Source organism: Castanea sativa, chromosome 10, assembly GCF_040712315.1.
Source record: "Castanea sativa cultivar Marrone di Chiusa Pesio chromosome 10, ASM4071231v1".
In the NCBI taxonomy this organism is placed as follows: domain Eukaryota; kingdom Viridiplantae; phylum Streptophyta; class Magnoliopsida; order Fagales; family Fagaceae; genus Castanea; species Castanea sativa.
This window is the reverse complement of record NC_134022.1, coordinates 24,021,201-24,033,591: the sequence shown is the minus strand read 5'-3', so window position 1 is coordinate 24,033,591 and position 12,391 is coordinate 24,021,201. Positions and strand designations below refer to the sequence as shown.

The window sequence follows — 12,391 nt, the reverse complement described above, 5'->3', positions numbered from 1 at the left end:
CCTCTGGCTGTGAACTGATAGAAGCCAAGGGATTGGTTAATCTCGGACGGCTTATACCAGAAAAGGAACTCGTCCACAGTAAAAGGACGATCCCCCTCAAACACCTCCCTCCACAAAACTTGCATAGCGACAATTAGCCTCTATGCATTGGGGTTGAACTGACATATTCCTAAACCTAACCTAGTAAGCAACTCCCTAGCAAAGGCATTAAAGGGCAACCTTAAACCCCCCAAGAGGTAAGCCTCATAAATGCTAACGCCAAAACAAGGTTGACAACGCTACTCCCCACGTACAGGTACCTTGGGATTTAAGTCTTCAGGAATTTGGTACCAAGTCTTAAGGATGCCTAACTTTTTCTTGTCTGTCTTAGAGGTGATCCCAACAGCACAACTATAAACTATCTCATCCTTGTCTTGAACAGCAGACGAGGGAGCACTTGTGCCAGCCCTAAACCTGGACTCAGACCTCGTCCTAAGTCCTTCCTAAAGTACCTCTAAGGGAACCCCAGGGACACCAGACGTATACTCGTTTGTAGTGTTTCCCCCACTACTGCTATTGCAACCACTGCTACTACTATCACTAGACCCACTAAAACTGCTAGGGTCATGATACTCGTCTATGGCCTTATCAACACTATTGCTAGACAAAGAAAGGACCACCTCAGACATTCTTTAAGAAAACTTGAAACCTGAGGACGAGGATGGAGAAAATACTTGGATCTAGACAAAGGGAGACTATGGACGCAGGAAACTTCTAGACGAGGCGCTAAGACAAGGGATGTTAAAGTAGAAAATTTGAGAAATGCAAAGGGTACGAGGGGAATTCCACTATTTATAGGCGTTGAAAAATGGTATCTCGAATTACGTGACCAACCAGGAAGTGCCACGTGGCATTTCCCTCGAAAACTTGAATCGACGTTTTAGATCGTGAATGAAATTGTGACGCGTGGCACAATCTGAGACCATAGAACTCAGTCACTAAGATTGTGACACCTGGAGTAGCGTATGATCAACAACATGAAGACACACGTCTAGAGAACAACAGTAGGTCCTCCAATGCTCTGGACGACCTTTGGACAAGGGGGAAACTGATGGTGAATGATAAATTTGACCAACTCCATATGGTCCAAAGGAGTCATCCAGAGCAGAAGATGCATCCCACACAAGAAGGTCGTCCATGTAAGGATAACCGTCTGTGAGAAGGTCGTTTATATAAGGACGACCTTCCGTGGGAACAAGGCATGCTCATTAGGAAGGCTCCTAGATGAGTCCCTGTTAGGAAAAATGAGAAGGTCGTCTATAGAAGGACGACCTTCCGTGGGAACAAGGCATGCTCATCAAGAAGGCTCCTAAACGAGCCCCTGTTAGGAAAAATGAGAAGGTTGTCTATAGAAGGACGACCTTACGTGGGAACAAGGTACGCTCATCAAGGAGGCTCCTGGACGAGCTCCTGACACTTAAGAAAATTCTCAAGCATGAACTTGCCTACATGCTAATATTCCAGGACATGAGTAAAATCCAAGTTAAGTACTATAACTCCTTACCACATGCATAACTTCTAGTGACAGTTATATGAAAAAAGTGTAACTCCTAAACAATTATGGAAGTTATCCCTGAACCCTCAAACATCCTCAATATAGGGGAGGTTACAAGTTTAATAACAATTTGTAAGGCGTACTATATAAACGCCCATTGAGACCAGACAAAGGTACGTTTTTTACATTTCCTGAAAAGTTGGAGCTCCAGAATTTAAGAGAGAAAACTAACCTTGCCATCGGAGGGTTCTTGGCCGGCAACCCCGGTCACCTTTGATCATTGTTCCTTCTTTTTCAGGCTTTCAAGACAGTCACCACACCTTTGAAATCCGAAGCATCCAGTCTACTGATTTTCTTTGTATCATCAGTATGATTTTAGAAAAAATTTAGGAAAGCAGAACACTGACAAAAACAGTCCAACTTACAAAATAGTTTTAAAAAGTAGGCGTAAATGCACTTTTAGTCCCTACATTTTGACTTGATTTCTATTTTGGTCCCTACATTTTATTTTTACTACTTTTAATCCCTAAACCAATTAACGCGTGACATTTAAGTCCTTGCCGTCACCCAACTAACAGAAAATGCTGATGTAGCTGACGGAGGAATTAAAATATTATAAAAAATGCCACATCACCCATGCCACGTTAGCATACAAATTTAAAAAATTAATTTATTAATTTTAACTAAATAAAAAATTAAAAACTAAAATTCACAAGAATTAAGATCTAAAAGTTTATTGAACAAGAACACCAAGAACCCCAACCCAGAAATTATAAAAAATAAAAAAATAAAAACTTTTAGATCTTAATTCAGAACAGACCCTTTAAGAGAGAGGAGAGAGAGAGATCAATATGGCTAGAAGTCAAGTTTCAAGCTCATCTATATTCAATGTTGGTCAAAGAAAGAGCTGTTGCTTCAAACTCATACTGTTTTTTTATTTTTTTACTTGGTAAACTCATACTGTTTTTTATAATGTTAAGCAATCAAAATTTAGTAAACCTCACTTGTCAGTCCTGGTATAGACAAATGTGATATGATGAATATAAAATTGAAGATGCAGATCAAAGAGAATAGATTGACATTCCCAGATATCATACTTGGAATTTGATGTTATTATACTGGACCGTCTCCACATTAAATCCAATTGCTGCACCCAAAAAACAAGAAGAAGATTTAAGTTTGGAAACACTCTAGCATACTTAAAAACAGTACCAATAATGATTAAACTCAAAATTTAAGAAACGGGAAAGAACACCAACTTGGAATAGTGGACACAACCTCTCCCATCTGAAGCCAATCTGCACAAAACCCAAACACAAAAACCATCGAATTATTGAAATTGAACAAAGACCCATTACTCAAAATTGAAAAACAAGAAATGGGTAAGCGTGAAATGAGAGAAACTCACAGAGGATGGTTGTCTTTCCGGCATTGTCGAGGCCGAGAACGAAAATCCGAGCTTCTCTGTTTCCAAAGAGAGTAGAGAACATTTTCGTAAACATGATACCCATCTTGAGAGATTGACTCTCAGTGCATGAAAATTCAGAACAGATCAGAAAGGTTTTTGATTTGATTTTGGTTTGGTTCTTCTTTGAGATTTAAGATCTCAAAGCAGAACCTTGTTCCTAATGGAAAAAGTTGTTGTTGTTGTTGTTTTTTTTTTTTTTTTTAATTTCTAGGTTGGGGTTCTTGGTGTTCTTGTTCAATAAAGTTTTAGATCTTAATTCATGTGAATTTTAATTTTTAATTCTGTTTTTAATTTTTTATTTAGTTAAAATTAATAAATTAATTTTTTAAATTTGTATGCTGACGTGACATGGGTGATGTGACATTTTTTATAATATTTTAATTCCTCCGTCAACCACGTTAGCATTTTCTGTTAGTTGGGTGACGGCAAGGACTTAAATGTCGCACGTTAATTGGTTTAGGTACTAAAAGTGATAAAAATAAAATATAAGGACTAAAATAAAAATCATGTCAAAATGTAAGGACTAAATCAGGTTAAAATTTTATTACAATATATACATGTGTATTAATGACAGGACGAGGTATACATATATAAAGAGTACATACCTTAAAAAGATCATGAACACCAGAGTGCTTAAAGTCTTTCAAAGACATGTCATAACATGTCGTCACGTCCTCGTCCATCACGACCTTCTCGAACCTTTCCCAAGCCAAGTCCTCATTCCAAGAAGGTTTTGAGGCACCTGTTGAGGAGGTTGAGACGAGGTAGGCGCATTAACCGTGGACGGGATTTGCACAAACGGGGGATCCTTGGGCTCTGAATCAACATCCAAAATCTGGACGGGGTGACCCTGGGGGAGGAGGAAAGGGTTGGGTTGGTCATCCTGAGTTTGGGCGTCCTGAGGCTTGGACGACCTATGCTTGGCTTTTTTCTCTTTACGCCTGCTTGGAAGGTTCCCCAAATCAACTCCTAGTGACAAGCTTTTTCTTTTGTCACCAGTGGATAAACGAGGCTGGAAGTGCACCCCCTACCCAGCTGCCTCGTCTACCACTTCTTTGCCTTTGTTCTCCTTCCTCGTCGCCATTCCTAAGAAGAAAGACGTTAGTCACAAACAAAAAAAACAAAAGAGGAGAAACGAAGAAGGGAAGGGGGAACTTACGTCTACGAACAGTGAGCTCACGGGCAATAGCTTCAGCGGATGGCTCTGGACCTAACCCCCAAGTGGCAAGACGTTGAAGACTTACCAAGAAATGTAAAGTCCTGTCAGTATATAGACGTGCCTTCTGGACTCATTCAAGGTAGAGCCTACTCAAATGAGGCCGTCTAACACCTAAAAAAAAATGTTTAGACGACTATAATCAAGAATAAATAACAAATAATAAAATGACAACCATAGACGTACCTTCAGGACGAAGGTTCCCTAACTCTCCTGTGTAGGGAGGGAATGGATCCCTGTCAACCTTAATAGGGCGTCCAGCCCAAAAACCAGAGATGAAGAAAAACTCCGTCTTCCCCTTCCTATCTGAGGTGACTAAGGATTTTATTAACCTATAATCTCTCCCTCTGGTTGTGAACTGATAGAAGCCAAGGGATTGGTTAATCTCGAACGGCTTATAGCAGAAGAGGAACTCGTCCACAGTAAGAGGAAGATCCCCCTTAAACACCTCCCTCCATAAAACTTGCATAGCGACAATTAGCCTCTATGCATTGGGGTTGAACTAACATATACCTAAACCTAACCTAGTAAGCAACTCCCTAGCAAAGGCATTAAGGGGCAACCTCAAACCCCCCAAGAGGTAAGCCTCATAAATGCTAACGCCAAAACAAGGTTGACAACGCCACTCCCCACATACAGGTACCCTGGGATTCAAGTCTTCAAGAATTTGGTACCAAGTCTTAAGGATGCCTAACTTTTTCTCGTCTGTCTTAGAGGTGATCCCAACAGCACAACTATAAACTATCTCATCCTTGTCTTGAATAGCAGACGAGGGAGCACTTGTGCCAGCCCTAGACCCGGACTCAGCCCTCGTCCTAAGTCCTTCCTAAAGTACCTCTAAGGGAACCCCAGGGACACCAGACGTGTACTCGTTTGTAGTGTTTCCCCCATTGCTGCTATTGCAACCACTGCTACTACTACCACTAGACCCACTAAAACTGCTAGGGTCATGATACTCGTCTATGCCTTATCAACACTATTGCTAGACGAAGAAAGGACCACCCTAGACATTCTTTAAGAAAACTTGAAACCTGAGGACGAGGATGGAGAAAATACTTGAATCTAGACAAAGGGAGACTATGGATGCAGGAAACTTCTAGACGAGGCACTAAGACGAGGGATGTCAAAGTAGAAAATTTGAGAAATGCAAAAGGTACGAGGGGAATTCCACTATTTATAGGCGTTGAAAAATGGTATCTCGAATTACGTGACCAACCAGGAAGCGCCACGTGGCATTTCCCTCGAAAACTTGAATCGACGTGTCAGATCGCCAATGAAATTGTGACTCGTGGCACAATCTGAGACCATAGAACTCAGTCACTAAGATTGTGACACCTGGAGTAGCGTATGATCAACAACATGAAGACACACATCCAGAGAACAACAGTAGGTCCTCCAATGCTCTGGACGACCTTTGGACAAGGGGGAAATTGATGGTGAATGATAAATTTGACCAACTCCATATCGTCCAAAGGAGTCGTCCAGAGCAGAAGATGCATCCCACACAAGAAGGTCGTCCATGTAAGGATAACCGTCCGTGAGAAGGTCGTCTATAGAAGGACGACCTTCTGTGGGAACAAGGCATGCTTATTAGGAAGGCTCCTGGATGAGTCCCTGTTAGGAAAAATGAGAAGGTTGTCTATAGAAGGATGACCTTCTGTGGGAACAAGGCATGCTCATCAGGAAGGCTCCTGGACGAGCCCCTGTTAGGAAAAATGAGAAGGTCGTCTATAGAAGGACGACCTTACGTGGGAATAAGGTACGCTCATCAAGGAGGCTCCTGGACGAGCTCCTGATACTTAGGAAAATTCCCAAGCATGAACTTGCCTACATGCTAATATTCCAGGACATGAGTAAAATCCAAGTTAAGTACTATAATTCCTTACCACATGCATAACTTCCAGTGACAGTTATATGAAAAAAGTGTAACTCCTAAACGGTTGTGGAAGTTATCCCTAAACCTTTAAACATCCTCAAATATAGGGGAAGTTACAAGTCTAATAACTGTTTCTAAGGCGTACTATATAAACGCCCTTTGAGACCAAACAAATGTACGTTTTTTACATTTCTTGAAAAGTTGGAACTCCAGAATTTAATAGAGAAAACTAACATTGCCATTGAAAGGTTCTTGGCCGGCAACCCCGGTCTCCTTTGATCATTGTTCCTTCTTTTTCAGGCTTTCAAAACAGTCACCACACCTTTGAAATCCGAAACATCTAGTTTACTGATTTTCTTTGTATCATCAGCATGATTTTAGAAAAAATTTAGGAAAGCAGAACACTGACACAAATAGTCCAACTTACAAAATAGTTTTAAAAAGTAGGCGTAAATGCTCTTTTAGTCCCTACATTTTGACCCGATTTCTATTTTGGTCCCTACATTTTATTTTTATTACTTTTAGTCCCTAAACCAATTAACGCGTAACATTTAAGTCCTTGCCGTTACCCAACTAAAAGAAAATGCTGACGTGGTTGACGGAGGAATTAAAATATTATAAAAAATGTCACATCACCCATGCCACGTCAGCATACAAATTTAAAAAATTAATTTATTAATTTTAACTAAATAAAAAATTAAAAACTAAAATTCACATGAATTAAGATCTAAAAGTTTATTGAACAAGAACACCAAGAACCCCAACCCAGAAATTTAAAAAAAAAAAAAAAAAACTTTTAGATCTTAATTCAGAACAGACCTTTTGAGAGAGAGAGAGAGAGAGAGATCATTATGGCTAGAAGTCAAGTTTCAAGCTCATCTATATTCAATGTTGGTCAAAGAAAGAGTTATTGCTTCAAACTCATACTTTTTTAAAAAAAAATTGGTAAACTCATACTGTTTTTTATAATGTTAAGCAATCAAAATTTAGTAAACCTCACTTGTCAGTCCTGGTATAGACAAATGTGATATGATGAATATAAAATTGAAGATGTAGATCAAAGAGAATAGATTGGCATACCCAGATCCCATACTTGGAATTTGATGTTATTATACTGGACTGTCTCCACATTAAATCCAATTGCTGCACCCAAAAAACAAGAAGAAGATTTGAGTTTGGAAACACTCTAGCATACTTAAAAATAGTACCAATAATGATTAAACTCAAAATTTAAGAAACGAGAAAGAACACCAACTTGGAATAGTGGACACAACCTCTCCCATCTGAAGCCGATCTACACAAAACCCAAACGCAAAAACCATCGAATTGTTGAAATTGAACAAAGACCCATTACTCAAAATTGAAAAACAAGAAATGGGTAAGCGTGAAATGAGAGAAAGTCACAAAGGATGGTTGTCTTTCTGGCATTGTCGAGGCCGAGAACGAAAATCCGAGCTTCTCTGTTTCCGAAGAGAGTAGAGAACATTTTCGTAAACACAATACCCATCTTGAGAGATTGACTCTCAGTGCATGAAAATTCAGAACAGATCAGAAAGGTTTTTGATTTGATTTTGGTTTGGTTCTTCTTTGAGATTTAAGATCTCAAAGCAGAACCTTGTTCCTAATGGAAAAAGTTGTTGTTGTTGTTGTTTTTTTTTTTTTTTTTTTTAATTTATGGGTTGGGGTTCTTGGTGTTCTTGTTCAATAAACTTTTAGATCTTAATTTATGTTAATTTTAATTTTTAATTTTTTATTTAGTTAAAATTAATAAATTAATTTTTTAAATTTGTATGCTGATGTGGCATGGGTGATGTGACATTTTATATAATATTTTAATTCCTTCGTTAGCCACGTCAGCATTTTCTGTTAGTTGAATGACGACAAGGACTTAAATGTCACGCGTTAATTGGTTTAGGTACTAAAAATAGTAAAAATAAAATATAGAGATTAAAATAAAAATTTATCAAAATATAAGGATTAAAAGTACATTTACGCCTTAAAATGTATGCTTTGCACCAATATTTTTTCTAAAAAGCTACTACTCGGCAAATTTTATCCAGTTTGTCACATTAACCACCACTTTCACATTAAGTATAAAAATAAAAGGGTAAACTACATACTAAAAACAAATAAAATTTGTGCCACGAAAGACGAAGAAACCACGCGAGAAACTGACAGGAAAATAATAACAACGCGGCGAAAGAAACACAGGGAGAGAGAGAGAGAGGGAGGGAGGGAGAGCGAGAGCGATTAATACTAGTATTAAAGAATGAAGATTAGGGTCTTTGAATTCAATTAACTTTACCGATTGTGTTCTTAGTGCGAAGCCATGAAGCGCAAGGATGTTCATCATGATTTCTCTTTCATTCCATTTTCTCCTAGAAAATCCCCAAGACTGGTACTTCTCCAAATTTTTTCTCTCAATTTCTAGAAAGATATCTATAATCACCAATTTTTCATATTCTCAAACAAAATCATTCATATTTTTTTGTTTGGTTTGTATGAATTTTTAGGATGTTGAATTACTTGAAAACATGAATGAAGACCCACCAATTAGAGTTCCCCAGATACTTGAACAAGGGCTATTATTGCAACAACAACAACCACCACCCTTCACAAGCAGTAGTAATAATATGCTGCAAATGGCTGTTTCTCCACTGTCGATGCTTTCGAGTAATGGTTTGGAGGGGAGAGCTCTTGTTCTCTACAATCAGTCACTAAACACCCCGTTTTTTAAGTCTCCGTGTTCGCCTGATTTTCCTATTGTTGTGAACTCTGCATTGATTCCGGGATTGAAAGGTCGGTATCATAGTTTCTGCTATGGTTGGATGCTATGCTGCTACTACTACTTGCCTTTTTTCTTTTTCTTTTTTTTTTCCTTTTTATGACATTTGGTGTTTAGAATTTACAGTTTAGTTCATCTTCGTTAAGCGTTTTAAATGTGTTGCCATTAAGCCTTTGATCATATATAGAAACCACCGAACTGATTTATGCTTTTTCCTCGATACGAAAGAAATGATTTGATGAATCAAAGAATGTAGGCTGATTGATTTTGTGACCTATGGCCATTTGTGAATTTGTAATTTTGTTGTTACATTAGTTTGCTGAACGGAAAAGTGATTATATATATAACACCAATGAGTTTTAGTGCAAGTGGCACCTACACCCTTGTAAGTAAGGTGGAGAGTGAGGTTGTGGGATCATGACCCATTACGTGCATGAGTAACTTTCTAACTAAAAAAAAAAACTGTATTTGAGTTTTTGATAAGTTAATCCTAGATATTTTGATTGATTACTAGGCTCTCTATTGTTGTACTTGTCTATTATGGAATTGAGGTACATAGAGTAGACATATTTTGATTCCATGATTTATTAGAAGTGAGGTACATAGACCTTTGTTTGATCATGGTTTATTAGATTGGAGAGTGATGCCCATTTGCTGTTTGGTATTTTTCAGTTTCCTCTCTCTTTTCCTTCTTTTTTGTTTGTTGGTGTGCTCTGTGCTTTTTATGCATAGAGTAGCCTTTTGGTATGTGTATCATTCTTACTTATCAAAAAAAAAAAAAAAAGGGAAAGGTTTGTTTAATGAGCTTCATGCATGCACTTATATATGTATATATAATAAATGAATTTTATTAGATAGGAGGAAAACCTTAATGGCCTGTTTGGATAGAGGGGGGAAGGAGGGAGAGTGGAGGGGAGTAGAGTACACAATTAGTTCACCGAAAAAAAATCTGTCATAGATTATAGGTGTTGGTGCACAAAAATTCTGTCAACTACTGTCCCTTTCTCTTTCACAATTTGTTGAATTATTGGATAATATGAATTTTAGACAATAGCTTATTCTTTTTTTTTCTTTTGGCTCTTCCTCTGTATACCTTCCGTGTATTTGGGTTGTGCCCTTTTTGCTCTTTTCTAATAAAACTTTTTTAACTTTTAAAAGAAGGTATTGATTTGCAAAGATTAAATTTGGAGGTCTGAACCAATGTTTAAGTACTGCATTTATTTGTTGATTTTGGCCTGGATTGGGATCTTTCAGTAAATTGTTAGTAAAATTTTCCTGCCTAACCACGTGAAAGGTGAAAATACACACACACCAATGGATTATAGGTGGCTTAAAGTGGCTTTAAATTGATTGCTTGATCGGATCTTGTGAGGAAATGGTGAAAGTGAGTGTGGAAGGACTGTATAATTGTAATACTGCCACAGACATAGGAATAGTAATGGCGATGTGTGTTGGGTAATTAGAAGGTATTGTGAAGAAAAAATGCTAGTTTTTGCAAGGAACTATTGGTGGTGAGGATTGACATGTATGCAGCATGTATCTGTATGTTTCTGGTCTTTTTAATTTGCTGCAAGTAAACTCCTCAAGCACTTTTTGAAGATGGAGCAGCTAAAAACTTTTACTCTCAGAAAGGGAGAATCAACTTAACGGTAACTAATTGGGTTACCTCAGCACTATCAAAGGAAAATATATGATAGGAAGATACCAACAGAAAGATGTCCTCCTACTGAGGACCACAAATATAGATCATTTCAAAAGCTTCTCATCATAAGTTAAATATCCAACTCCCAATTTTTATAATGATAAAGAGAGATTTATTAAAGAACCAGATTTTATTGTGCAAAAGAATAAACCATTGGAGCTGCCACCAGAGAATATATTTATCTCAAACCATGAAATTTAGTAATATTACAGACTTTCTTTCACCAACCTGCAAATTTTTGTCTGAAACTGCTGTGCCTCACCAACAAATTTTTAATCTTAGATCACTGCCAAACAATTGCATCATTTACCTTACATATACTTGTGAAGAAGTAGGCCTCTGCTTGACAAAACATCACCCCAAATACCAAATGCATCTAGCTTTGTTAACACTTTACATAACCCTTGTCATGTCTCACTATCACTGCTATTTGTCCTGGACCTTTTGATTGGATATATCAAATATCCTCATGGATTGAACTAGCATAGCTTGACTCTAATGTCTGTACCTGCAGAGTTGTTTGAGTTTCTGGAGAAGAAATAGTCTGATTGGTGTTAAATAAGTAGCCTAATTCCTTACAAAGAAAACTTGCTGTTTCCCATGAGAACGTGCCTTTGATCTCTGATTGTTTGGGCTTGAGATAAAACACACATTGTGACAGATTTATTCACATGAAAGTTTTCTGGCACCAGTTTCCACTTCTAAAATTCCAAATAATTATTGAATGTCATTTGTAAATTGGTCACTGCAACATGTTTCTTGATTGTGCTTTTCTATCTATTACTATCACTATTGGAATGGTAATTACTGGTGTTAAATTATTAAATACTTTTTATGTTTGCGTTCTGGTTATTAGCTTTTGTTGGTCTTGGAATCATTAATTTATATTATTCATCTTTAATGTACTACCCACAGAACATTTCCTCGCACTAGGAAATGGGAATTTAGGGAATTCCATGGAGAAAGAAAACAGAGACAAGAACCCCATGGTTTCAAATGACTGTTTGGCTGTTGTTCCCTGGGTTGAATCTCAACATCCTTTAGCCTCAGGAGCAAAGTCACCTTCAGCAGGTGTGTCAGAGGCCATGGAAACAGAGGAGGTGGAAATGATGGACGCAGATTATGACTCCGGTTCAAATATCAGCAGTCAAAGGGCTTTTGAGTATGATGGAATGGTGCAAGAAGCTGGAGAATTACCACACTGGCAGCAACAACACAGTATGCAGCCACATTTCCTTAAAAACAATTCGGCTCCTGTCGAATGGTAACACATTGGTTGAGCTGCTTCGCACTTGATGTTGTACATGTAGGTCCAGTTGTTAGAACTTAGAAGATAACAGAATAGGACTTTCTTCGCCCTGATTTTCTTTTTTCTGGCAGTGCTAATTACAATGTGCCCTCCAAAGGGGATTTTATGTAAATAGAAGAGATGGTAGGTTGCAAACTGTAAGGACTCTGAATCACTGTTCTCACGTTATTATCCATGATCAGCTTCTGGGAAGCTTTCTTTTCAGTTTTCCTATAGTCAGTTTAGTATTAGGTTAAGGCTGTATTACACAACTAGTGTTTTAGGAAATGGCAAGTGTACCTTATGCCCCAAGCACACAATTGATTCATCATTCCCCTTCACAAATCACCAGAATTTACTTTCACTATTCATCATTAGACGTTAGCCTGTTCAGTGATTTTATGAACATGACATTTGAAAATTGAAACTTATGAATTTGTGAATTGAAAAAATGGTCTATAGCCTATTGGGTTATATCTTGACGGCTATAATAGTCCCATAAAAAAGAGATTGAAATGTAAC

The 12,391-nt window shown here is 37.8% G+C and overlaps 1 protein-coding gene across 1 annotated transcript; it reads left to right on the top strand.

Annotated features, from left to right (window-relative positions):
- Nucleotides 1-8,282: 8,282 nt before the first annotated feature.
- LOC142612607 (uncharacterized) lies at nt 8,283-12,094 on the top strand. The gene is made up of 3 exons (XM_075784711.1): nt 8,283-8,492; nt 8,608-8,893; nt 11,497-12,094. The coding sequence occupies exons 1-3, from the start codon at nt 8,424-8,426 to the stop codon at nt 11,847-11,849; spliced, it is 708 nt and encodes a 235-aa protein (XP_075640826.1). The 5' UTR covers nt 8,283-8,423; the 3' UTR covers nt 11,850-12,094.
- Nucleotides 12,095-12,391: the final 297 nt, after the last annotated feature.